The sequence below is a fragment of the Lepidochelys kempii genome, chromosome 1, assembly GCF_965140265.1.
Source record: "Lepidochelys kempii isolate rLepKem1 chromosome 1, rLepKem1.hap2, whole genome shotgun sequence".
NCBI lineage: Eukaryota > Metazoa > Chordata > Testudines > Cheloniidae > Lepidochelys > Lepidochelys kempii.
This window is the reverse complement of record NC_133256.1, coordinates 307,423,350-307,451,126: the sequence shown is the minus strand read 5'-3', so window position 1 is coordinate 307,451,126 and position 27,777 is coordinate 307,423,350. Positions and strand designations below refer to the sequence as shown.

Sequence of the window (27,777 nt, the reverse complement as noted above, 5' to 3'; positions counted from 1 at the left end):
CTACATTCTCTTATGCCAAGGGACAATAGTGTTGGAATGTGAGGGGGAAATTGGTCCCTGAGTATTTCAGGAAAAAAAGAAACAGTAAATAGCTAAGTTAGCTACAGTTATGCTGTGCTGAGCTGTGAGTTTAATGATGAAAGCCCATGCCAGAATGTTCTGTGTATGCACTAAGTGATTTTTTTACCAGGTTGCACCTTAGTCAAACCCAAGCCAGTTTTCACTGGACCACTCAATGACCCCTTAGTGAGGGTTATTTTTATACTAAAATTAAAGCCCGGATTCTGAAACCTTTACTCAGGGTGAATGGTATCTTACTGTCCAAGTAAACCCATTCAAATTACAGTAATTTTTTGTGTGTGGAGTAAAATGCTACTCAGCATGAGTAAGGGAATCAGAATCTGACACTAAGATTTTTACCCCATCCATTTGTTTTGATGCAAGAGGTGTTTTGTTTTTTTAAAACATATTTTTTAATAACGTAGAAAATTGTTTCCTACCTTCTCCACATATTTCCAAATGGATTAACTGTTGTTGCTCAAATTTTCAAAATAATATAATAATTAATAAGAAAATCTCCTTCAAGCAGATTGTAAGCATGGCAAATTTCAGCCCAACAAGTAATTTTTAGGTTGAGTGACCAAAAAGTTGCTAAGAATGGAAACGAATGCAACCTTAGTTACAAGGGTCAATGCTCTTCCCCCTCTCTTTATATAAACATATGTACATAGCTTAACTGAAAATATCAAATTTATTTTTCCAAATTAGCCATGACCTTTCAGACATCATAAGAAGCAGAGTCATGAATGAAGTTCTGCAGGCATGCTTAATGAATAAAAATACCTTTGATATTTTCTTTTAAGACATGTAATATCCAATTTATATAAAGCCTCTTAACAATAATTTAAGACGTAACTTGTGCATGGCCATTCCTAGCTCTCTGAATATGTTCTTGTACATCCAATTTCTTAGTTGTTTGGGATACAATCAGACTTCAAAATGAATAAAACTAATTTGAAAGTTGAATGTCCGTATGTGATTTAAACATTTATTTTGATGATCTTTGAAAACATTATTTATTATCTTTATTTTATCAAGGTGAAAATAAATTTAATATGATAGGAAATTTTATAAACTCAGTTTCATGTTGATGAATATATAATGTAACAAATATTAAAAAGCTTACTGTTATGCTTACGACACAGAGTGGGGTCCACAGAGAAATTGTCGATTAAAAACTTACTGATGTACTGATATTATTACTAATGTAGTTGAAATTATTTTTGATGCTTTTTCCCCCCCATTATACTGTACCCTTTGATAGTCAAAGACTATCTGGTATAGCTTCCTTGCTGATTGATAATTCAGTGCTAAATTCGTAATGCAAACAATTGGCTGAAATAGGATCTGCCAATTTTAATTCCTTTTGGCCTCCCTCCAGAAACAAAACAAAACACATCACCTTGCCTCTTTCAACTTCTCCTTGGAAATTGGATTGCAGCAGGCTGTTGATATATGACTGCCATTGCTTGCCCCGTAAGGCTCATTTGCACCCCAGGATTTTTTTTGGGTGGCTGATGTGGCTCCTTCCTGAGGGGATTGCGAACACATGAGGCCAGATCTTCAGCTGGTGTCAAGTGATGTAACTCCAGGTTACACCAACTCAGGATCTGGCCCAGGGTTTGGTGCTGGGAGATGCTAAGTGCTCTCAGTTCCACTAACTTCAGTTGGGAACTTTGCAGGATCAGGCCTATGCTGAACAACAGCCTCCTTTTTCCAAGTTAGAATGTTATGGGGTCTGTCTCTCTCCTCTCGCTCTGTGACTATGCCTACACTGCAAATTAGAGGTGTGATTACCCTGCCTGTGTACATGTACTTCCGCTAGCTCTCCTCGAGCTAGCATGAGCATAAGCAGTGCAGTTGAGGCAGCATGGGCGGCTGAGACGCATAACCTCTGATTTCAGGTAGGTTTGTACTCAGCAAGGTTCAGCTGTGCCTCTGCTTCTCATGGCACTGTAGCTACACTGCTATATGGACTTGAACTAGCTGTGCATGAGGTGGGGAATCACACCCCTACCGAGGAGAGTAGACATAGCCTGTGTGTATAAAATAGTGGGAAAATGGAATTCTTTTTTTCTATGGTGCATAGATTTAAAATTTGCATGTTATATTGAAGAGATGGAGGAATGATGACTAGAAGAATCTTTTTTTTAATATACTAAATTAAAATGACTTATGTGTAACAGTAGAGTGCACCATATTCAAGTCCATAGACACAGACAAAGAGAGTTGATCTGGAAATCCTCAGAATTCAGGAGGAGGAGGAGGAGGTGCTGAGGAGAACAAATGACATTATAAGCACAGATGCTGTGTGGGTTGATGATTTTTTTTTCCTGGAGTCAAAAAGCCAAAAGTTCACATTATATTTATATACATAATCTAGCTGCCAGATGGCTTCCACTGTTTCCCTCCTTCTCCTTCCCTTTTTTTGTAGGGAAATAGACAGGGTTTTGTTTCCGAATAGGAGTCACTATGCAAAGTATTGTGTACACATAGCGTTGCCATCCATAATTATTGACATTAAAGTGTTCTGTGTTTTTTAAGGGCAATGGTCTTTTTAGTGAATCTTTGAGAACTATCAAAGATATATTATTTGTGGGTGGCTAGAGAGGGAGAAGAAATTAATACAGTTCTAGGCTTGACATTGTCTGTACCCTCTTGCAATTCCTTTCTACAAAAAATCTGGAGATATGTAAATTGAGTTTGTTTGGAAATGAAATATACAAGGAATATTTTATTCTGTGTAGGTGAACATGCTAATTCAAGGACTGTCATTATCATAATTGTAGATTTTTATCACAGAATTATGATCAGAGTTTTCCATCAGTATATTTGGTATTGGACTTCAGAGTGTGAAACTGAAGCTAGAAGAATTCCTTCCATGATATCTGTTCTTTATATGGGGAATGTGTCTCTGTCAGTATTTCATCATAACAGGAATGAGAGAAGAGGATCTGCCTGATTCTTAATATAATGTCAATTTATGCTGACTGCAATTTAGAGTGGTGCCTGCACCTCCCCCCCCCCCCCCCCAAAAAAAAAAAAGGCATTTCCTCTGTGTGTAATATCCACTGTCTGATGCAAATTTAAGAAAAGGAATTTCTTATATGTAGTGTATGTCATGCAAAAGGTATGTTAGCTTTGCCATTAAAGATACACATTAAAGGAGAGCAGCAAAGGGGAACTGGATGGCTCATGGGACTATGAATGAGATCTGAAACTTTTCGTATGTAGGTTGTCCTTATAAGTCTGGTTAGCATTAGCAGTGATAAAGTTGTTGGTATAGGTTATAGCTGTAAGTAAAAGGAATTGGTAGTTTTCTTCCAATGCATAGTAAACAAATGTCCACATGGTATAAAATCAAACACTTCCCTTAGTCTAGTGCTGAAAAAAGCACTGCATTGTTTAGCAAATGAGAATTTCTTTCTGTTGCTGTTTCCTCTGCAGTATCTATTTAACTTCATCTGGAAGTTGTTGAGGAGTAAGGATTTGATGGTTTTCTCCACCTCTATTGAGCACTTGTGTTGGCCTTTCCAATAATACAGAATGAGCCAAATGCATCCCAATCTTAATATTTCTACTATACGTTAAACCAGACAGTAATATTTACAAACACTTTATCTCTGTCACACATATTTATCAAGGGGTTTTTGCCTGTTGATCATGTTGTAGGAAAATGGTTCATTCATAATGTCAGAAGTGCCAGGGACACGCGCTTGTACAGTAGTCTTGTGGCTTTTGTAAATACCTTTCGTCAAATGCTAGAAACAAGAGGTCCATTGCTTGTTCAACATTTTATGTTGCTTGTCTCTTCTTCCCAGGCAGGATTTCCTGGACTTTGGCTCAGAAATGATCCCAATTCTTTTCTTCTTTTTACTTTGTTAATAGCTTCCTGAACAGCAGGTCTAAACAGTAGAAGAAAATGCTCTCTACTCTCCATTTCCCCAACCAAAATAGATCTCCCACAGAGCTTTAAGAAAACATGCAGTGAACATGGTAGAATTTTAACATGCACTGACTTTTAGGAATACAAACACAGCATACAGTCCACCTGAAGTTCCTGGTGATGTTGCTTAGAACCAGGACTGAATTCTCTATTAAGTGCAGTGATTTTGAAAAGAAGGGATGAAGTAACCGCTGGGACTTCCCATGAAATTTTAAAAGCAGAAATAGCCTGCTATAAGTGTGCTGCAGGCAAAGAATCCCAAGAATGTCATAAGGACACAGAGAAACCATTCAAATGCATTAGTTTTGTGCCAGTTGACTAATTTCTCGTAAGTATTGTTGTTCGCTGTCAGGGCACGCATGAAGCCAGCACTGAACTAGATAAGGGAAAATCTGAGACCCCTCAAAAGGAGACAGTATTACTCATGAGGGCATCGTAGATGCACCACTCAGTAGAAGCATTGCTGGGACTGGCACTTCCCTTCGTGTGGAGGGAGAGGTGGGATGGAGGACCATGGCAGCCCACTGGCTAGCATGCTGCAGAGATTTCCTAGCAGAAACCTACTGGCTAGGAGGAGAGCCTGCTGTGGGGCAATGGCTGCTCCATGGCTCTTCCCTTGAAAGTCCCTCTCTTAATGTGTGGCACCCCAACTGCACAAAGTTGCCATGGGGGCTTGCAGGGGATCCGTGGTGATTGGTGAGCTATTCACAATTAATTATTTGCATAACAGTAGTGGCTCTGGCTGCATCTGAGATCTGTTGTGGTTGGTGCTGTTGATACAGAGTAAGCAGCAAAGAGCAATAAAGCTCACAATCTAAACAAAGGCTTGTTATCCCCATGTGACAGATGGGGAAACAGGCAAGGAGATTAAATGACTTGTTCAAGGCCACACAGTGAGTTTGTGTCAGAGTGAGAAATTGAACCCAGGTCTTCTGAGTTTAACTGCAAAATGATCACCGTCCTTCTCTAATAAAATAATCATAATAAGCTGATTTGATTAGTACTTTTGTCCCCTTCACTGGGATCTGGGATCGTGCCTCACAGGTTGCTGGCTTCATATGTTTCACGATAACCACTGGAGTTCTGATGGGAAATCTTTGAAAGAGTTATTAATGCTGGAAACAGTAGTAACTCCCCTCCATGCTTCTGCCCTCCTTAGGGTCTACTACTGGGGGCAGGATAGGGGTGTCAGCCAATATTAGAATTACACCTTTTAACAGAAGAGCAAAGAGCAGGCCTTCCTAGGTATCAGTTATACAGACTGGAAGGGAGATGATAATTGTAACTGCCTCTCTAAATACTTAGATAACCAACTCCAAGCACGTGTAAGCACACAATGGGAAAAATATTGTTCGAATAAATGATACAATGGATATTTTTGATGATTGATCCTACATGAATTTTTAAATGCTTGATAAATAACACCATTTTTCTTTTAGTTGATGTCCATCAGTGTGTTGGGTGTTTCTGCTTGGATGAGGGACTACCTGAATAATGTCCTCACTTTAACTGCAGAAACAAGGTAAACTTTCTTCCTTAAACCTAATTATCCATGTAGCTGAATGATGGTGTTACAGTTTATCAAATTTAGTGGGGTTTCCTAGTTAAATTTTCTATGCTGCATCTGAGAACCCCTCAGTTAATACACATTTTAGCACACAATGTGATGTTTTTTGAATCACTGGAATCAGAGATGGTGTCAGAGGACACATCTACCTGTAGTGCCCCCTCCTGGCCAAATTCTCTGGCATCCTGCCTCCATTTCTCCTTCATAGGTTCTCGGGCATGATCCACAGAGGCTTATGTCTATTAACAAAGAAGAAGAAGCAAGTTTATTAACATGAAATTAAACCCAAAGCAAAGTCTCTTTGATCTCTTCCCCCTCATCTCCCACTGGGCAGAGCCCCCTCCTTCCTGAGGTCTGACTGGCTCTAAGCCGTGCATTGGACTGATCAGCTCTTCTTAGGATCTGCAGCTTCACTCTGCTCCCCAGCTTCCTCTCTGTTTCCCTCTTTATAAAGCCAACATGGGTTCCCTTAATGACCAACTGGGCAGCAGGTAGCCAGTCCCCCTCTCTCTCTCAAGCCTTCCTATGCCCAAAGGTAGCTCTGTGGTCATCTTTTGGTCAAATTTTCCAACCAAGTGGGCACTACTACCTCTTCTGCAGACATCAGGAAGTCTGGCAAATCTCTGTTGATACCCTTTGTGGATACCCTGCTCGCAAACAATATAACCAAAGGTTATCTAGCACTATGCCCAATACACTTTATATGACTCATGTAGTTACCAAGAATTCTTGGCGTCTCATAATTTATAACATGCCAGACATTCTGAATGTCCAGTCTTTGGGCTATCTGTGGAATAGTCAAGCAAGTCAGGCTGTTACCCTGGTTACTTTTATGTAATGCTGTTTCATGACCTTTTTGGAAAGAGCATCCCTGAATGTACACACACGCGCCTCTTTCACCTTTGGGAAAGTCCATAATATCGAGCTCCCTTTTGGGGTTTCCAATAACTAATGTTTTGACCGCCTTACCTGAGGCTTTCAGGATTCTTCTTAACTGAACCCACTTCTGTTCTTCCTCCATCCACATTGTTTTGTTAATGTTTTATGTTTTCCTCGGTCAAGTCACTGGTTTCCTTTCCCCATCTCCTCTTCCTCAAGGATTTGCTCTTTCATTTCCAGAGAGGGGCAACTTGGATCTTCAGTCAACAGATGGACCTCCTGGCTGAATCCTTCTTCTTTTCCCTGTCCTTTGAGGCCATTCGTCTCATCTTCTTTCTGTTTCAGCTTAGTGCCGACACTCATCTTCTGATGCATTTCCTTCTACAGTTTGCTGATTTTCTCATCCAGCTCTGTTCACTCTTTCATCTTCCATAAAATTTTACCTGCAGCTTTTGGAGCTGGACTTCTTCTTTCCTCTGCTTGTGCTCTGATTCCCCATTGTCCTGCAGAAGCATCTTCACCTCTTCGGAAAGTTCCATATGCTTGCTCTCCAGAACCTAGTTTGCCTCCTCATGGTTCGTTTTCACCTGCTCAGTTTGTTTCAGATGCTGTACCATAGAATCATAGAATATCAGGGTTGGAAGGGACCCCAGAAGGTCATCTAGTCCAACCCCCTGCTCAAAGCAGGACCAATTCCCAGTTAAATCATCCCAGCCAGGGCTTTGTCAAGCCTGACCTTAAAAACCTCTAAGGAAGGAGATTCTACCACCTCCCTACCAGCTCCTTCACAGCTTGTGAATGTTTCTACCTCAGCTTCTGGATTTGTGCCTCATCATCTAGGGTTGTCATCAGAAAAGTCAGTTCTGGTTACTGCTTTGACCTGAGTTCCCCTTGTGCAGTTGTGGAGTCTATTGTGTCTTTTGGCTCTGTTTTCAGTGCCTCCAGCTCACCCAGAAGCAGGACCTGAGGGAGTTCTTTTATGTGAATCTCAGTGACCTGAGATTCCAGCTTGTGGATTTCCTGCTGGTCTATGTTCTTCTGGGCTGCTCCTTCTGCCACCTTAGTCAAGGCTCCTTTTAGTTTCTCCTCTTTCTCAGCCAGTTGTCTCTCGAGTACTGTGATCAGAGGCTGCAGCTCAGTATTGTGGTTGTGCAGCGTGGTGGAGTTCCCCTCAAGCTTTCAAGTTATCTCTAACTCTGGCATCTGCTTTTTTCCATGAAGCAGTTACTCTGACAGAGTTGTGACCATGGCTTTGTGCCCGTTCTTGAGTTTAGTGAGACTCTTAGACTTCTCCTGGGTGTCTATTGTAGCCTTCTCCAACTATAGCTTCTATCTGGCACTTTCTTCTGTGTTTGTACCACAGGGTATCCAAGCCCCATTATACCCATGGGCAGTGTTTTGGACTGGCTTCCAGTGTGCTTCTTGAAGGAGGGATCTCAAATCCAAAGCATTGATGCCTTTAGCTTGTGAAAGTTTTCTTACCTTTTTAAGGACTGCCTCTAGTTGTTAGGTTGGCTGAGCAACGGGAGTGAACCAATCCATAGCCTGGGAGCACCTCCATCTTATTTCCTGGATCTGAGCCTCATGAACCTTCATCCTGCCATCCAGTTTCTGCCAGAGAGCCTTCATCTGGTTCTGTAGTTTGTAGAGGTAATTGGTGCTTGTCTCAGGGAGCTGGTTATCAGCATTTTCCTAAACTTTCAGATCCTATGTAACAAATTCCACCCTTTCTTTGACAACCCCAGTCAGGGAATTCTACTGTCACTCAGAACATCTCACTGGGATTTTCTTCAGAATCATTTAAGGCCCCTGCATCTTGTTTGGTTCCTGGACAGTTGGCTGAACTCTTGGGCCATTCCTCCAGCAGCTTCCTCAGCTACTTCCTTCCTCAGCATTTTGAGCAGTATTCCTCTTCAGCTTCATTCTGTCCCCCACCTTCCTCTTCCTGTTTCCTCTTTATAAGGCCCATGTGCCTTCCCTTAAGCCAAATTGGGCAGCAGGCAATCAGCCACAGGTGCCCTGGACCCTGTTCCCTCTTAAATCCCTCTTGGGTGGCAGATGGGAAAGACCTGTTAAGTAATTTCCCCCCCTTACCTAATCCCTTTTTGATCTCTCTGCGTCTCTTTATTGCTCGTTTGGGCTACTACCCTGCAAGTATATTAAACTAGAGTATATTTTGACTGCTTCACTCAGTGTTAGTGAATTCAGCATTATAATAATATACTCTAGTTTAATATACTTGCAGGGTAGTAGCCCAAACAATCAATAAAGAGACGCAGAGAGATCAAAAAGGGATTCGGTAAGGGGGGGAAATTGCTTAACAGGTCTTTTCCCATCTGTCACAGGATATATTCTATTACTGTAGCACATGGAATATATAATATATTCTATTACTGTAGCACCTGGAAGCCCCAGTCAGGGATCAGGACCCAAGAGCTAGGTGCTATACAAACACACAACAAAAAATCTCTGCCCCAAAGAGCAACACTCTAAGTATCCAATCTTCCATAACTTGGGAGAATCATAGGACTTTAAAAACACCATTTAAATAATTTCCATGATCCCAGACTGCTAACACATTTTAAATTATGTAGCAAACAGTAAATGTTGTTTGCTTTTTAGACTGTAATATTATTATTTTACACTTAGGTACTTGGATTTTGGGGTAGTACTTTATTATTTTAATTCTGGGTTGTATTTGATTTCAGAGTGGAGGAGGCTGTCATTTTGACTTATTTTCCTGTGGTCCATCCAGTCATGATTGCAGTCTGCTGTTTCCTTATCATTGTGGGGATGTTGGGGTACTGTGGAACAGTGAAAAGAAACCTCTTGCTTCTTGTATGGGTATGTTTTCACCTTCAAAAACAGTTAACTTCTATTTTAATTAAGCAAGGAAGAAAAATGTTTGCAATCCCTGCCCCTAGATGAACGTCCTATCTTGTGATTATTTTTTAAATCTTTTTTAGTTATGATGTCAGTGTTGTATTATAATTGCAAAGCTCACTGCAGGAAAGAATTAATCATACCAGGGCTTGTTTTCTCTACTGGGGAGATCGATGCTGCCGCAATCGATGCAGCGGGTGTCGATTTAGCGGGTCTGGTGAAGACCTGCTAAATCGACAGCAGAGCGCTCTCCAGTCGACTCCACTACTCCAGCTCTCCAAGAAGAATAAGGTAAGTCAACCGGAGAGCGTCTCTTGTTGACACAGCTCAGTGAAGACATTGGGGTAAGTCGACCTAAGGTACATAGCTGGAGTAGTGTAATTTAGGTTGATTTACCACCGTAGTGAAGACAAGCCCCCTGGGTGCACTAAGTTATGATTGAAAGGCAAGCAATGTGAATTGCAAAAACCTAGTTGATGATAGTAGTGGAGGAATCATTCAGAAAAATTCTAGTACTAATCAGTGCAGGAGAATGAGTCTGAGTGATCTGAAACAAACCCTTATATTCTAGGCCTGACTTTTAGAACTAACTTCTTAATTAACCTGGCTTCTACTTCTACACCCACAATCAATTGTAGGCACAAATAACAGCATTTATATGTCTAACTAGCTGATTTGCGACTGTGTGGTTTGAATTCTATTATTTGTTTCTGGCGTTATCATTGAAAGTTCTGTAGCACTAATTATTATTGTGTTCTGCTAGTTGCAACAGTAGCAAGCACCATTTGTCCTCTGCTGTATTTCTTAAAATCTCAGTATTGGGATTATTGTTTCACGATTCTGTATTTTAAGAGAAATGCTCATTTTAGCCTACAGTAATAGAATAGGAATACATTTAAAAAAACCAAAAATCTATTTCCCGGCTTGATCTTGCACCATCGAAGTCAATGGGAGCAGTAAATTACAGATTTACTAGTTCTGGCAGGAAAGTGATAAAAAGAGATTTCTGTAATTTGTGACTGCATAATTACTTTGTGAATTATATTATTTACATGGGAAGACAGTCTTTTGTAGCTTTTTCGAGGCCGAGCTAACTCTCAAGCATTAGTTATTACATTACATGATTTTATAAAATAAAGGGGTAAATCATTTTTATTTTATGTAAACAGAAAAGTTGTTGACATCATGAGACCCTTTAGGTTTTTATTACATTGTCAAATTATACTTTTGCCAGAGTTTTTAAGATTTTTTTATATATAAAACACTTTTATTGTATGAAAAAAATCACTAATTGCTATGATTTTAAGACAAAAATGAAGGTAAATACACTATGAAGCCCTGTTAATTGTCATTTTATATTTGGCTGCAAATTTGAAAAAAATCCTTTTCATTTTTTTCAGAATTAACAAACAAAAAAACCCTGGCAACATAGGAGGTGCAACATTTTATTTAAAATGCCAACTGAGAAGAAGAAGAAATGGTTATAGTTTTTAATACAATCTGGAAACAAATTAATTTAATGTGTATTAAACAGTCAAATCACATTAAATCAAAACAAAATATTCCTACAGCTTAACTTGCAATATTTTACTCTCAAGAGCCTGGGAACTGGCTCTTGCTGACCAGACTGATAAGCAAAAAATAAATGATATCTTCTTAAGTATGACACACTCTTTGACTAATTGTTAAATAAGCAGAGTGCTGTTGTACTGCAGAGATGCACAGCCATAAATCAATACTCCATTCACCAAACTAATCAGAAAAGTGATGTATCAACGGAACAAGCTTTTGAAAAACCAGATTAAGTGAAAGATAAGGAAAGAAACCAGGTGTAATACATTAACAGCCTTCTCTGTCATGCTTTTATTTTTCCTTTCAAGATACACAAACGGCTAAAATGACTAAACCCAAAAATGTTTGGAACCAAGGCCTGAAATTCTTAGGCAATGTGTTTTAATTGAATGTTTTTTAAAAAAATCTAATAACATTTAAGAATCTTAAAATGTAGATTCCCCCCAAAATGAATACAATAATACAACTGAATAAGTAAAACTTTTTAATGAAGAGCCAATCTAGCAATCATTAGTAAATTTGTACCACTCTGAGCGAATTGCAGTCATTTGTTCTTAAAATTCTACTTGTAGTTAAATATTTGAAAGCTTTTCAGCTTAATATGAGCTAGACACATAAACTGAACTGACATGTTTACCCTGCTTAATAACAACAGAATGTAACCACAAGATCATAATTTATCATCTTCTGTAACTTACGTGTGATCGCTTGACACTGATCTAAACTGCGAAAACTTTAAGTTGGTTAAAATGGAGTTTGGTCTGTTTATGTAGATTTGATCTATTAAGAGTTTATATGTTTACATATGCATATGCAATCTCTGCTCTTTCTCGGGGTGTATATACTATATACATTTGCTTAATTTAACTCTGAAACTTAGTTTCTAGTATCTCTTGTTGATCTGACTGTTATGTAGATATAATTTTTATTTTTTAATTTAAATTGTCTTTAGTATTTATATTCATGAAGGTTAGTGGACTGTGTGACTGAAGATGTCTCTTATAAAGATACCATGTGCATTATGAGCAGCTGTAATGTAAATTTCTTTGCTCTCTGTTAATAATGACCAAAGCCCTGAGTGGAGATGAATACTTTTAATGATTCAGGATTTCTATCACCTCTCTTGAGGATTTCTCCTAATCAGAGATTGCCTATTGTGATAGTATCTGTGTGGTGTTTGTAGAATGGCCTGTTTACTGCTAGGCAGTGAGATGAGGCTACTAAATTAATTTCAGTTAGGTTTGATTGCTGCCCGTAAGATGAAACAGCCAGTTATTTACTATAGCATTCAGCTGATGCAGTTTAACAGCACTAGTCCTATAATGGAAGCCTTGGCACGATGAAAGAACAATCTTTTATACTGTGAATTTAAATCAGTGCCATTCTAAAATTAAACAGATATTACTAAGCAAGTAAGTCCAGTCATTCACAATTTAGTGCAATACAACTTTGTTGTATAGCCTGTTTCCTTTGTAATTTCAGTATAGGAGCAAATGTAAGAAGTAAAGGCAAATGAGAAACAATGTTAACAATTTAGGGCCCCAATCCTGAAGGATACAGTGTGACTTTAACTTTTATTGTTGCCAATGGGAATTGAAGCACTGATCGCTTACTAGAGTAGCCCCTAAGAGAGCAGACTAGTTTCCTGCATAATGAATGTAGAATGAAAGATGCTGGCATTTAAAGATTTAGGTCTGAAACACACTGTTGCTGGATCTGGTTATGAAAAAACATTTGAAAGGCATACGATTTAAAAAAATACTCAAGTTGATAAATTCATCGGAGGAGGATATCAGGATGCTGTAGTAGATTTCACTAATTTTTCATTTTTCAGCTTTACAGGTCTTCTTCTAAACTAACTTACGCCTCATGTAAGAATTACTTTTGTGTTTAAGTTAAAAATGAAAATCGTCTATTTCTCTTCCATATGACCTAAACTGAAAAGGAGATTTTCAAAGGCACAAAAAACATTTAGGTGCCTAACTCCAAGTCTTTCACCTAACTGCCCTTTGTGCCTGGAAACTCACCCTCTGAAATGATGGAGCCCAAATTGTGGGTGGTGGTTGTTGTTGTTTGTTTTTAAAGAGAGGGGAGGGATAAAGAAAGGGAATACTGCAAATAAGGTACTAGATTTATAAGTGGGAAAACCTTTTAATAGGCAAATTTAATTAATGCATCTGACACTTATCATGCAAGGTTATATTAATTTGGATAGCATTAGTGGCACAATCTTTACATATAAAAATTAAAATCTTCATTATTTTTCAGCTAAAACAATATAAATGTGTTTCCCCTCAATATCAAGCATTCAGGTCATCTTTTTTTTTTTTCTTGAGTACAAGGAATATATTTTCCAGTACAATGATTCTCTGCATTTCCTATTGTTTGTATTGTAATGTTCCTTTACCAGCATTCAAGGTTACTGATCTTGAAAACAAATTCATTTTTCCATATGATTATTTTGCAGGATGCTCCCATGAGTAGGGAGCTAGCCCAGGGCTCTGGAGATCTGGTTCAGTCCTCTGCCCATTTTTGTTATTCTGCTCTAGACTCTCTCCAATTTGTCCTTCCTAATTGAAATACTTTGCATTTATCAGTATTGAATTTCATCTCATTGATTTCAGACTAATTCTCTAATTTGTCAAGGTTGTTTTGAAATTCGAATCCTGTCCTCCAGAGTACTTGCAGTCCCTCCCAGCTTGGTGTCATCTAAAATTTTATAAGCTTACTCTCTACTCCATTATCCTAGTCATTAATGAAAATACTGAATAGTATCAAACCCAGGATTGACTCCTGTGGGACCCCACTACATATTCTTTCTCTGGAAGGAAATCTTGTTCTCTATGGAATACGAGTTACAAAAATCTATAGCAACACCTGGCTCTTTGCAGCTCTCCTTGCTCCTGCCAGCATGGGTTAGTGAGAGTCAGCCTCTTGATAATTGAACTTGAGTCTGTCTTGTGGCAGCAGGTATTGCTGTAGTTATAGAAGAATCCATTGTGACCCAAGTACAGTATTAACAAAATCACAGCTGCTCCATTACCTTGTATAAATATTTGGCACAGGAATTTTGTTATTTACAAACTCCAAGTATTTCATTATTATTAACCAGCCAGTGAAAGAGAAAAAATAAATAACTGACAGAGGTACTTAGCATTGGGTCTGTAGAGTTTAGCATTAGACAGAGCAAAGACTGGAGTTCATTGTTTTCTGATACCATGGCTTTCATCAGCTTGTTGTTTATTAAAACTCATGGTGCCTAATGTGTAGCTGAGGAAGTAAGGGGCAAACAATTTTGTAAATGTCTCTCAAAATGTATTCTCCAGTGTTTTAAACTATAAACTTACTTTTGTGGTTAACGCATTGTATATTTCTCAAGCAAGTTGGCCTATCTTTTTGAAAGATGGATTTAAGTGTTTTTGATTGTTGTAGTATAATATTTATGGGAAGCCAGATCTGCACCTAAATTTTTAAATTCAGATTAAAATAAGGATTATTTGTATTTGAGAAATATATATATATATACATATATATGGAGCTTTTACTGGTTTGGGATTTTTTAAGTCCTACTTTTCTTTTACTAATTTTTTCCTTAAAAGTTTGCAACATAGTTTTTATTTTAAACCCCTGTTGTTAGATACTTGTTACTTGCTGAAACAATTAACCTTTTCCATATAAGGCCTCATCTCTAAGATGAAGTTTTTGAGGTGATGTTTGAGTGAATAGAGTTCAGATATTTTTGTATTAGAATAGGGTGGAGAGTTAATCTATTTCCTGTTCTGACCAGTGTTTTTCATTCAAATAACTCGCATGGGTGGATTTTGACAAGTTAAACAGCAACATTGAAGTGACCTCATTGCATAACCTCACCAGAGGGTAAAGCTCATCTGTCCAGAGTTCGAGCTTTCTCGGGGGCTGGCCTGAGATTGTGGGATGAATTACCACGAGAACTAAGGATCATCACAAATGTCACTACCTTCTGTTCTAAGTGCAAGGCACATTTCTTTGTCCTTGCCTTCATAAACACATAACAACGTACGTGTGTGTGTGTGTGTGTGTGTGTGCCCGCGCGCAAGCATGTATCACAAATGGTAGAAAGTGCTGAGCATCTTATGGAGCTACTGGGAATCACAGCAACTACAAGTATATAGGATACAGATGATGATACACTAGAGCTGTTTCAGTCACCCATATGGAACCATCCAAAGAGAACTGCATCTGGATCATCAGGGGTAGCCACAAAGACTTCATTGCCAGAACCATGTGAGAAGGTTGGCTAAACCAGATGGAGACATCAGGGTGCCAGCAAGGGAAATATCTGGGTTAGGTTAGCTTAAAGACATGAAGGACAGAAGATATGGTGGGATCCAATTCTGAAAGGGTGCTCTGTACCTCCATCTCAATACCCATTGAAGCTGGGGAATGAGGATGCTCGGCATTCTGTAGCACTGGAAAAGTAACTGTATGGCAAGGTAGGGATTACTTTTCTGCACAGAGCTCTGACTATACAGTGCTGCTGGCATAACTCCTGCCCCTCGATCAGTAAGAGTAGGCAGCTAACGTAAGGAGCTGCATATTCTAGTGGCCCATCTCCCACCCTTTCCAGAGGAGCAGGTGTGCAGCTGGTGGGAGTGCCCAAATCCTCCTGTGAGTGATCGGGATTAATGCAAGTGCATATGCTCTGTTCATCCCACCTCTTGCAACTAACATCAGTCTTGAACACTGTTACATAGTGCATGGGCAGAGCTGATGCTCTAGGTCAGGACCCTATTGCCCAGCCTGTCAGGGAAGAGCCATCCAGTAACCACTCATAGTCAGATGGCGCTGCAGGAAAATGGCTCCTAACTGTGGCAGCAGGGATGACTGTGTGATATGGCCACCAGCACAGTGGCAGTTGTACATCACACTGGACTTCTCAGTACATGTGTGCAGTAGCAAACAGCCACATGCCTGTCTGTTGGTATTGGAAATGGCTGCACTTTCCACCTTGTGTTTCTATCAGCAATGTATAGTGTGGTTCTAGCTTTGGACTCTTTGAGTCACTGTGACAACTATTTGTAAACTGTGGCGGTGGGCCCAGAAAAGCCAGGTGAGTGGGGATATTTTGTCTGCCCTATGTGATATGCTTATCGTCCCCTGTAACAGTAGATTTAGAAGGACTCAGGGTCTAGGTCTGTGTCTATCCTGGTAATTAGAGCAGAGTGAATAACTGATTTATTTTTTTGGTTCGCTGGCCATTCTGAAAATTAAAAAAAAAATATATTTTGGGTGGACCTGAAAACAAAAATGTCCAAAATTTTTGGTGCGTCAAAAAGTCTAAAAAAAGGTTTTAGGTCAAATGACACATTTAGTTCAACCCCAAGCAAAACGTTTTGTTTAGACTTTTGAGCATTTTTAAACTTTTAAATTTTTTTAAATAAAACCAAAGGACATTTTAGAATCAAAGTGGTTTCAAACTGAAAATTTGAAATGTTTTGATTTTTGGAAAATTCTTTAGTTTTTTTTTTCTGACCGAAACAATATTTGGCAAAACCACCATGAATTCAGTTTAATGTTTCCATATTACTGAATCGATATTTTGTGCCAAAAAAGTTTTGGTCAAAAAACTTCACCCAGCTCTATTGTTAGTACAACTCGGAGGCTGCAGTGAAGCTAGCTTCAGTGCTCCAACTATGCATTCCTTTTGGCAAGTATGGAATGTGGAGTGATGTCCCCTCAGGCTGGCCACACCCTTTTTCCTGCCCAGCCTTGCCTTTTCCACCAGTTGCACAGAAAGACACACCTTTGAGCGCATAGGGGCTGCACAGCTGGTTCTGCAACCCTGTGCTGATTGTGAAACAGCATTAAGTTTACTTATTTCTGGGAGACTTGCCTGGAATCAAGGAACATTTCAAGAACCTTGGGGGTGCATGGGGCAAAGGGCACCCTATATCAGTACTGAATTGGGTTGTTAATCAGGGGAAAGAGGCTTTTGTTGCTCGAAGAAGCATTTTTGTATGAATTGCCTTTGTGAAAAAGGAAAAACCTATTGAAAAGAATAATTTGATTCATTGGGTTGTGCAGAAAAAGATGACTAGTTTTTAATACAGATCCTATGATACTGAAAGGGAAAGAGACCTCATGAGAGGTGAGAGAACCTGGATTTGTGCAGGAAATGGCCCAACTTTATTATCATGCACATTGCGTAAAGAGTTGTCACTTTGGATGGGCTGTCACCAGCAGGAGAGTGAATTTGTGTGGGGGGGTGGAGGGTGAGAAAACCTGGATTTGTGCTGGAAATGGCCCACCTGATGATCACTTTAGATAAGCTATTACCAGCAGGACAGTGGGGTGGGAGGAGGTATTTTTTCATATTCTCTGTGTATATATAAAGTCTGCTGCAGTTTCCACGGCATGCATCCGATGAAGTGAGCTGTAGCTCACGAAAGCTCATGCTCAAATAAATTGGTTAGTCTCTAAGGTGCCACAAGTCCTCCTTTTCTTTTTGCGAATACAGACTAACACGGCTGTTACTCTGAAACCAGACATCATGCTGTAATTTCCTCATGGCAGGGGTACTGTCTTCAACTATGTCTTGTTGAATGCTTAAACCTGATCTTTCAGGGACACTTGTGCCTACATGAAGCCCCATTGACTTACAGTATCTGAGCTTTAGCTAGTGAATAATAATAATAAGTATTTGAAGGCATTAATCTAATTCCTAAGTGTTTATTAATTTCTTCCTTACCATAAGGGAGAGATGGTAAAGTAAATGTTGGTAACAGAACAAACTGATGTCTCACAGGAGAATATGCATGGGGGAAGCTGTTTACTCTTTATAATGAATTTTGTGTTGGTCTAATTAGAAAAATACACTCAATAATAACGGCAGAAGGACTAATCAGAAAAAGAACATATATCTGATATATCTGAATATTTCAAATATATCTGAAAATTAAAAACACAGGGATACTGATCTAGCTACAGAAAAGTAGTTCTGAATTATAAGAAAATGAATGGTAATAGTGCAATAGAGTTGTGTAAAATTGAAAAAAACAACAACTCTTGTGTAGAATGAAGTGATTTTGAAAAGGACACAAGCTTTAAATGATTATTTGTACATACTGATAGAACTTGGTAAACTGAGACATCTAAACTCTGCAGACATCAGATAATTTGGCTGTGGAAAGTATCTATTTTGAAGGACAGGATGGCACTCAGTGGCCTACGTTGTGAATTAGTAGTTTCAGTCCACTTCCTTGTTGATATGTGTCCCCATCACCCATTCAAAACATTGCCAAATTAACCGCTAATCCCCTCAAAACAGGGTTGAGGACATAGCTGGGGCAGCATGGGAGAAGCTTTCACTGCAGGAATAGATAAACAGGGGACTTCAGTTTCCTAAGCTGTCAGTCTGACTCCTTTTACAAGTAATAAATCAATGTCTGAAAATTGTACCGGGGTGAATCCTTTCAATAGCCTCTATAGCTAATTAGTTCCAAACTATAACAAAGTAACAAGTGACTGCAAGGTTTTTTTTACTAGACTTTTCATGGAAGGGGTCTGGTTCCCATTGGTAATCAAACACATTTTGTTGGTGGTCAAATGACGCAGACAGATGTCTGGATGGCTTGCAAAGGCTGATGGTTTCAGGCTGTTAGCCATTGGGAAATACTACACATAACCTCTTAGAATGTTTTGGCATCTGTTTCACATACCATGTACACCAGTCTTTGAGAGTTTCCCTTAAGGTTTCATTCTGCAGCTGCTTACCCTTGGAATCTCCTCTCAGCCCTTGTCCTTCTTTCTCAGCTCTTTCCTGTCATTGCTTCCATGTGGAACACATTGCCCAAAAAGGTGCTGTAAACAAGGCAGAGCCTCTGAGGAGGTCAGATATGCTGATTAGCTCCTTCAGTCTTTGTAGTGTTAGAGTTGCAGTTTTTCTGAAGTCTGAAAAACCTGGTGTCTCTCTTCTGGTGGAAAAAGCCACTTGGGAAAAGGAAAAAAAATATTGTAAAAACAGCAGATTTCATTAAATGAAACACAAAACACAGTGTGATTCACTAATAAACATACTTATTTCTCAAATAAAAAGGCACATATTCCCCCAAAATGGAAAACTTTTTCAAGATACCACCTGTTCTCCCCTCTCTTCAACACCCACTGACAGCTGACTCCATTCATTAGCACACTCCCTCTTCAATCACCCATGACTCCATCCATTTCCTGTTATCCCAGGAATCTAGATAGTTTTCTTATAGTTTGCTAATGGACAAGTTTCTTGTTCTCATCATTTCATGTGATGGGATACATTTAATCATTTGTGTAGGAGGCAAGATTGTAAGCCTTGTGATTCTGGCTTGCAAGGCCAGAGTTAAGATTGCAAATGGGGTGAGACTCTGACCTGCACCTATCAGAGGCACAGAACAGAACTTGTAGCCCAGGTATAAGGGAAGAAGGTTAAGTGAATTTAAGCCACCTTTGTGTGACCGTTTAATCTTGGGCTGTTCTGTGGCTCCTGGTGTGATTTAGACAGCCCTGGGGGCCTATATAAGGTGATGTTTTCACTATGCAGCTAGCCCTGGCTTTTACCCAGGTGTTTTCTTCAACGTCTCCTCTTTCCACACGCAAAAACTCTGTCACCCAAGTTGGGAGGTGATTCAACCCGTCTAGCTGGCAATGACTGGAGGTATACTCTAGAGCCCAGGTTCTGTTTTCACTTAGGCTGGTAACATGCCCACTTTACTTGGAGGACTATCAGCACTCCAGTGACTTACCCTGTGTCCTCACTGCAAATGGCTCAGCTTACTGCTGCAGAGAGAACCGTGGGATATAGTGACACACATGGTTAGCGGTGTGGCTGCTAACACCCAGGCTAGGCTAACCCCACTGCTCAGACCGAGGCACCGATCACACAGGCTAACTCCACAGGTATGAAGACATACCCTAAATCATGGCAGTCTCTTTGGGTCTCTCTTCCCATTCCCAGCCCAACATGGCACCACCCCCTCCATTGTTTGTGAGTGGGGGGTCCTCAGAAGTCAGTTTGGTGGCTGTCTTACTCAGTACCTGTGCTATGGGACTTGTCCCCTGGCAGAAGAGAAGGATTTGAGAAGCTGTTTACATGGCTCTTGCCTTTTACTGAGGGAAACTACCCCATGACACTTCCCTTTAAACTCTTTAGTTAGTTTCTTTTATTCACAGATTGAAATTGGAGCTTAATATTTCTATCTCAAAAATCTTTCAGATATGTTATATTCATGTAAATGGTTGAGACATGGTTCAAAATAAGAACAATAATCTGTAGCAATTCAGCAAAAACCCATTCAGTTGTTTGTTGTTTGTTTGTTTTTGTTTTAAATAAAATTGAAATCTTTCTCTCTCCTCTCTTCCCTTCCCTTCCCTTCCCTACCCCCCCCCCCCCCGCAATCTCCCTCCACAATCCTGCTTGACATACTTCAGTAATGAAGAGAAGCGTTTAGTCACCAGGGTTTCTACCTGTTGCCAGAAAAGCATAAACAAAAATCCTAGTATTCATGATGCTGTTCATTACGAGCATCATGGGGAATGTCCAAGACAAGTAGAAATCTGTAGAAGTATGAAGGATATATTCTGTGATGCCTCCTCTGAATAAAACATTTTTATTGTGTTTTTTATTTTGTATCAGTACTTTATATCCTCTTCTGCAATTGCGCTCAATTACAGCATGAAAAAGCCCTATCTCTTTCTGTAGGACCAAAAGCAGCGGGAGAATGATTTTATATTGTGAGGTATTTCTACTGTGACACATTCAGCATTAGTTACTGGCTGCAAAATGGGAAGAGCTGGCATAAGCACCTTGAAAGTGATACAAAATGTCTGAGATTTGATGCACTGGACAGTGATTTTTGCTTGCCAGCACTATTCTTGCATTTGCAACTGAATGACTATTATGACTAAGAAAACACCTGTTCCCACAATGTATTCCATGCTTGTTGTTGATTCATTTAGTTTAGTAAAAGGAAGCAAAAATCGTGGCACATTGCAGCTAATGAGAAATTAGTTTCATTGCTCTATTTTTAACATTACATGGAGGCAAAAGGGAAAAACAGGAAGGCATATGTTTGGGGCCATGGTGAGTTTGTGTTTTTAAGAATAACACCAGAAAGGTTTTTCTAGCAGTAGTTTTCAGTTAACTTCAGTAATCATTATGTGTGCACAGTGAAAATTTGTGATCTTTACACTGATTCCCGTTCTCCTCCCTGATACTCCACCAGCCTTATAGCAAAAACAAAATGGAGGGCATCTGAATTAGCATAAACAAAGTAAATTTACTACCACCTTTCATGTTGTACTTATCTTTTCTTTCTTTTTCTATTATTTATTCCCTTTTTCTCCTCATCTATGTCCCAGTTTCATTGTCATCTTATCTCCAGTCCATATTCTTCCTCTGGCCTGTTATATATTATACTGGACAGTTTCTCTGTTCTGCTCAGCTTTTGCTTCTAACACTCTGATTCTGTGCTTTGGCCCTGGTAAAGTTTACGGTACCTTGAGGGCTGCTGTAACTTGCACCAGCTGAATATGGTCTCCTATGGACTTGGGATAGATGGAGTGGATTGTGCTCTGGACACTTTCCTGATACACCTTCTGCACCAGAGATTGTGGGGAGGGAGGTGTAGCAGTTCGCTATGCTGATTTTTGCTACGGCTGTCGATTTTAATCCCAGTTAACTCACACGATTAACTAAAAAAAAAAAATTAATCATGATTAAAATTAATCATGATTAATCGCAGTTTTAATTGCACTGTTAATAATAGCATACTTTTATTGAAATATTTTTGGATGTTTTCTACATTTTCAAATATATTTCAATTACAGCACAGAATACAAAGTGTACTGTGCTCACTTTATGTTTTTTATTACAAATATTTGCACTGTAAAAATAATAAATAGTATTTTTCAATTCACCTCATACAAGTACTGTAGTGCAATCTCTTTATTGTGAAAGTGCAACTTACAAATGTAGATTTTTTTCCCTGTACATAACTGCACTCAAAAACAAAACAATGTAAAACTTTAGAGCCTACAAATCCATGCAGTCCTACTTTTTGTTCAGCCAATTGCTAAGACAAATGCATTTGTTTACATTTGCAGGAGATAATGCTGCCTGCTTCTTATTTACAATGTCACCTGAAAGTGAGAACAGGCATTCGCATGGCACTTTTGTAGCTGGCAATGCAAGGTATTTACGTGCCAGATATGCTAAACATTTTTATGCCTCTTCCTGCTTTGGCCACTATTCCAGAGGACATGCTTCCATGCTGATCACGCTCATTAAAAATAATGTCTTATTTAAATTTGTGACTGAATTCTTTGGGGGAGAATTGTATGTCCTCTGTTTTGAGATTTTACCCACATTCTGCCATATTATTTCATGTCATAGCAGTCTTGGCTGATGACCCAGCACATGTTGTTCATATTAAGAACACTTTCACTGCGGATTTGACAAAACGCAAAGAAGGTACCAATGTGAGATTTCTAAAGATAGCTACAGCACTTGACCCAAGGTTTAAGAATCTGAAGTGCTATCCAAAATCTGAGAGGGACGAGGTGTGGAGCCATGTGTTCAGAAGTCTCGGAAGAGTAATGCTCCGATACGAAAACTACAGACCCCGAACCACCAAAAAAGAAAATCAATCTTCTGCTGGTGGCATCTGACTCAGATGATGAAAATGAACATGCATCGGTTGGCACTGCTTGGTATCGTTATCGAGCAGAACCCGTCATCAGCATGAATGCATGTCCTCTGGAATAGTGGTTGAAGCATGAAGGGACATATTAATCTTTAGCGCCTCTGGCACGTAAATATCCTGTGATACCGGCTACAACAGTGCCATGTGAACACCTGTTCTCACTTTCAGGTGACACTGTAAATAAGAAGCGGGCAGCATTATCTCCTGGAGCTTTAAACAAACTTGTTTGTCTGAGTGATTGTCTGAATAAGAAGTAGAACTGAGTGGACTTGTGGGCTCTAAAGTTTTACATTGTTTTGTTTTTGAATGTAGCTACTTTGTTGTACATAATTCTAAATCTGTAAGTTCAACTTTCAAGATAAAGAGATTGCATTACAGTACTTCTATTAGGTGAATTGAAAAATACTACTATTTTTTACAGTGCAAATATTTGTCATCAAAAATAAATATAAAATGAGCACTGTATATTTTGTATTCTCTGTTGTAGCTGAAATCAATATATTTGAAAATGTAGAAAACATCCAAAAATATTTAAATAAATGGTATTCTATTATTATTTAACAGTGTGATTAAAACTGCGATTAATTGCCGTTAATTGTTTTAGTTGCTTGACAGCCCTAATTTTTACATCTGCTGGAGACTCCCCACCTTCGGGGATATCCCCAGCAGCGTAGTTACAGGAAATTCCTGTTGCTTTTGTGCCTCAGGCCAGATTTGTCCTAACATCTTCTCCCTTTGTATCTTTCCCCATCTCTGTTAGTCTGGAGCTCCCAATGATGGCTTTTTCTTTCTCTTTCCCCTCAGCTGCAATACTCAGTTTCTCTTCGTGCCCCTCCCCCCCATACCCCAACTTGCTTTGTGCACTGAAAGTGATCAGAAAGGAGGATCTTCAGAACTCTTGAGTCTTCAGTTCTTTCCCTCTGTATGTATTCCCCCTTTCCCAGGGCTGCAATACTGAAAAGGCAGGATTCTTAAAGGTCCATAGGCCACTTTCACTGCAGCTGCCTATCCTGAGTGGGTGGGGAGTGGTTGAGTGCACACATCCATCCATTGCTGCACAACTATTCAGCTACCTATGTTGTGTCTAGGTATTGTCAGGGCTTCCTCTTGTAGAGAGGCAGTTTCTCTGCTTAGCTGCTGCATCTGCCTGTGGCCAGTCTGCATTAAAAGCTCAGGACAGGAGTAACAGAAGAACAAAGTACTGCGGGTTGTTAGCATTCATGCAGGCTGCTTCATGGGGGCTGCGGTTCTGGCACTCATGCTTGGCACAGCAGCACACATTGTATCCCTTACTTTATGGCGTATTACCTTAAACAGAGTACGGTACTTTCTTCCAGTATTTTGGTCATTCAGCTTCTGTCAAGGAAGCAGAGCTTTTTTCCCCTCAGATCTGATGATAGAAACCTCATGGAGTTACAAACACAGCTCTTGGGCCAGTTTCAAGATTACGAACCATGTGAACTTTATGAAGATTTTACACAACTCTAATAGGGAGAAAACTGGTTACCAAATGTATAGGAGAGAGAAATGTCAGAGTTTTGATGATACCTGCTAGTTCAGAAGTTTCTGATTCTGTGAGTATTGGATGCTTTGCATTATTAATTATCGATATAGAAGATAGCAGAAAAAACCTTGGAAGGAATCAAATATTATAGAGAGCAATGTAGGAATTAGAATTGTGGGAATATCATGCAAGCAATTGTGGCAAGAGTTTGAGAGTGGCATAGAAAGAGCATGATCTTTTCTATCAGGGGAATAAGAGCTTTTTTTCCCCAGAACTCAACCGCTCAACCCACAATAGCAGGGAAGAATTAATTAAACCTTTGCTGTGGAAACCAGATTCTTGTAACTGACAAAAGCAAGAATTTGCTTCTTGTGAGAAGTTGCATTTATTTTGGAATTCAGACTCTACTGGGAATTTGTTTGGGAACGGAGAGGTAGGAATTGTGGCCAGCAACGATCTGTGTGGCTTGGATGATGAAAATTATGGGAAGTAAATTTAAATAATAATAATAAATAATAATTACAGGAGTTTTTCCACACAACTTCTGTAAGAATTTTTTGTTTTGGAACTCACTGAATTCAGGGAGAGTTATAAGATTTCCCCAAAATAGGAGGAAGAAATTGAAGCACATCTGTGGTTGTAGAGATACTTTAATATCATTGGTTTCAGAGTAGCAGCCGTGTTAGTCTGTATTCGAAAAAAGAAAAGGAGGACTTGTGGCACCTTAGAGACTAACCAATTTATTTGAGCATAAGCTTTCGTGAGCTACAGCTTATGCTCAAATAAATTGGTTAGTCTCTAAGGTGCCACAAGTACTCCTTTTCTTTTTAATATCATTGCAGTAGTTAATTATTGCAGTATAGTTATTTTGCAAATTAACTCTGCACATGTTGTGTCTCTTCTTTTCTTCTCTCACCTTTGTGAACAGAGGATGGACTTCTTAAGAGAGAGTCAAAAGGATTGATTCTGAAAGATGTTGAGCACCTTTAGTTAATTTAATCCAAATGTGTCATTTCTAGCTTCTATTTACTTTCCTTAGTGGCTTCTGATACTTTTCTTTACTGGAATTTTGCATGTCATGGTGTAAATCCTCTCCACCACCTGTCCTATATCATGAGAATGAGCTAAAGGTCCAACACTGCTAGTTTAGCACCCACTTTTCTTCCCCCACTTTCCTACTGGCTATGAGACAACTTGAGAAGTTCATATAGTTTATACTTGGTCATCATTTTTAATTATATTTATTTTCTTGGCTTTATGTCTGCACAGCAGAGAACATGTCTCACAGCTGAAGTTTATAACATTGTGCAGAGAAGGTAAGAATAAATGGTTCCCTGCAAAGAGTGCTTACAATCCAAGCAGATCAGATATGAAAATGAGTAGGAAATGGGAGATTGCGAGATGACTGAGTGGTGGCATTTGGCATGTGTCGTCTTAGTTCCACAGTGTTTTAATTCTATTTCTCAGAGCTTATCTACACATGGCATTGTTGTTGATTAATTCCATGTGTACACTCACTTATTCCAGAACAAGAGTGCCTTGTTTCTGTTTAGTTTAACCCACTTTCAAAGTGGGCAGTCAAAGCATTCTTATTCTGGAATAAGCTTGGCATGTTTAGCTAGGAAAATGAAGGCTGAGAAGGGATAGGATTTCTCTCTATAAATACATTAAGGGGTAAACAGCAGGGAGGGAGAAGAGCAATTTAAGCTGAAGGATAATGTTGGTGGAAGAACAAATGGGTATAGGGTGGGTTTCCCTAACAGTAAAGAAGGACAAATAGGTATGAATAAACTTAGGCTGGAAATTAGACGATGGTTTCTAACAATCAGAAGAGTGAGATTCTGGAACAGCCTTTCAATCGCTCCAGAGTAGTGGGGGCAAACAACCTAATTAGCTTTAAGATGGAGCTTGATATATTTACGAATGGATTATATGACAGAGTTGCTTGTGCTAGCAGGGGACTGGACTTGATGACCTAGGAGGTCCCTTCCACTCCTAATGTCCTGTAAGAGTGTCCAGACATGGAGTTAATCAGGAACCATTAATCAAGAACAACTCTACATATAGACAAACCCTTATTGGCTCTGTGTTTCTCAGAGAAGGAAATAGAACTTGAAGACCTATTGGAAAGAATCAGGAGGAATTGGTGTGGTGTCCGCATGGTTTTCTAGGTCATTGTGTCACAAAGTAATGGATTTTTAACTCCACCCTAGAAAATAGGCAAGTGGGAATGGCCCTTGGGAGACAGGGATCTAAGGAGCTAGGAGGGAAGAAGTGGGGAAGGAAAGTCCTAAGAACAGGTAAGCTCAGGATGAAAATTTAGTGGGAGGTTTCTGTTGTGTTAATTGTTTTTGAGTTCCAAATAAAGCCAACTCTTAGAAAGGGTGTGAGTTTGGAAATGGAGTCTTTCTGCTCTATTGAGGACAGGGAGGGGCTCAGCCCATCTACATGGAAGAAGGTGGTACCATGCAAGAGTGGACAAAAGGTACTCTTCAAATAAAAGCAAACTGAACTAACTTTTAGAGTTACAGCAATTGTATATCATGCAGGGTTGTGCCTTCTGTGCAGCTTCATCCCACAAGTTCAATGGTTTATTTGATATTGCATATACTTTTTCTTAATATTTTATTAACTACATAGACCTATAGAATTTCCTTCTTGCTACAAACATTCTGAAGATTTTTTCCATCTATCATATGTTCATGTTGTTAGCTCTACTTGGGTTTTGGTTGCAATTCCTGTACTTATTTATTATAAATAAGGAACAGTGGAAAATTATGAGTTTTGTGTGTGTGTGTGTAACAAAAATATTAGCCTCTTTGGAATTGTTTCTGTGTAAAATGTCATGATATTCCTGTTTCATGAGGTAATTTGGAAATTAATTAATATCCCCATAGCAACGCTTGACATATTTCATATTAAGTCAAGTAGAAATAAACCATATTTATTTCACCATGTCACATTATTTAAACATGTTTATAGTCAAAAGGTAAACTTCAGGGCTTATTTCATGAATCATCATGCCTTAATACTTTGGTTTTCACTGTCTTAGTTATATGAAAAATTAATGGTGTTTTGAAATGTTTTAAAATTACTTACTTAATAGCTTTTTTCACAGTGTTAACTTCATTGTAAAAATTTATTTTCTGTGTTCCACAGTATTTTGGAAGTTTGCTTGTGATATTCTGTGTTGAACTGGCCTGCGGGGTTTGGACCTATGAGCAGGAAATTACGGTGAGTCAGAAAAGGAGGATACATTATTATAGAGAAGAAAACAAAGATTTTCATTAGCTAGCTATTCTCCAACTGCTGTAGTGTGCATCTTTGGTTATGGCTTTCTGTCAGTCTAGTATTAACTTCAGGCATTTTGGTTTGTGTTAATATAGGGAATTCTGGGAAACCAGTTCTTTCTAAAAGGATCCAGTCTGAAATTTTCTCAGGGTCAGATCCTTAGGTCCTGTTTCATTTATTGCTTAGACAAGTTCCCAGTGAAGTCAAGTGGGAGTTTTGACTCAATAAGGATTGCAGGCTTAGATTCTGTGTTTTGAGGGGATTTGGGAGGGGATCTTGCTGTGCTGTATTGTAAACAGACAGTGCATTCATTCCATAAATGACTTACTGCTTGCTGAGGTCGTTAGTAATGTCTCCTTAA

General features: G+C 39.2%; 1 protein-coding gene across 3 annotated transcripts in view; it reads left to right on the top strand.

Moving 5' to 3' along the window:
• TSPAN12 (tetraspanin 12) overlaps positions 1–27,777 on the top strand; it is a 62,536-nt gene that overhangs the window by 10,915 nt on the left and 23,844 nt on the right. For all 3 annotated transcript variants that reach the window (XM_073328189.1, XM_073328188.1, XM_073328187.1), the window contains 3 exons: positions 5,446–5,528; positions 9,161–9,296; positions 27,285–27,359. In XM_073328189.1, coding sequence (XP_073184290.1) covers positions 5,446–5,528; positions 9,161–9,296; positions 27,285–27,359 — 294 coding nt within the window. The remainder of the gene's footprint in view (positions 1–5,445; positions 5,529–9,160; positions 9,297–27,284; positions 27,360–27,777) is intronic.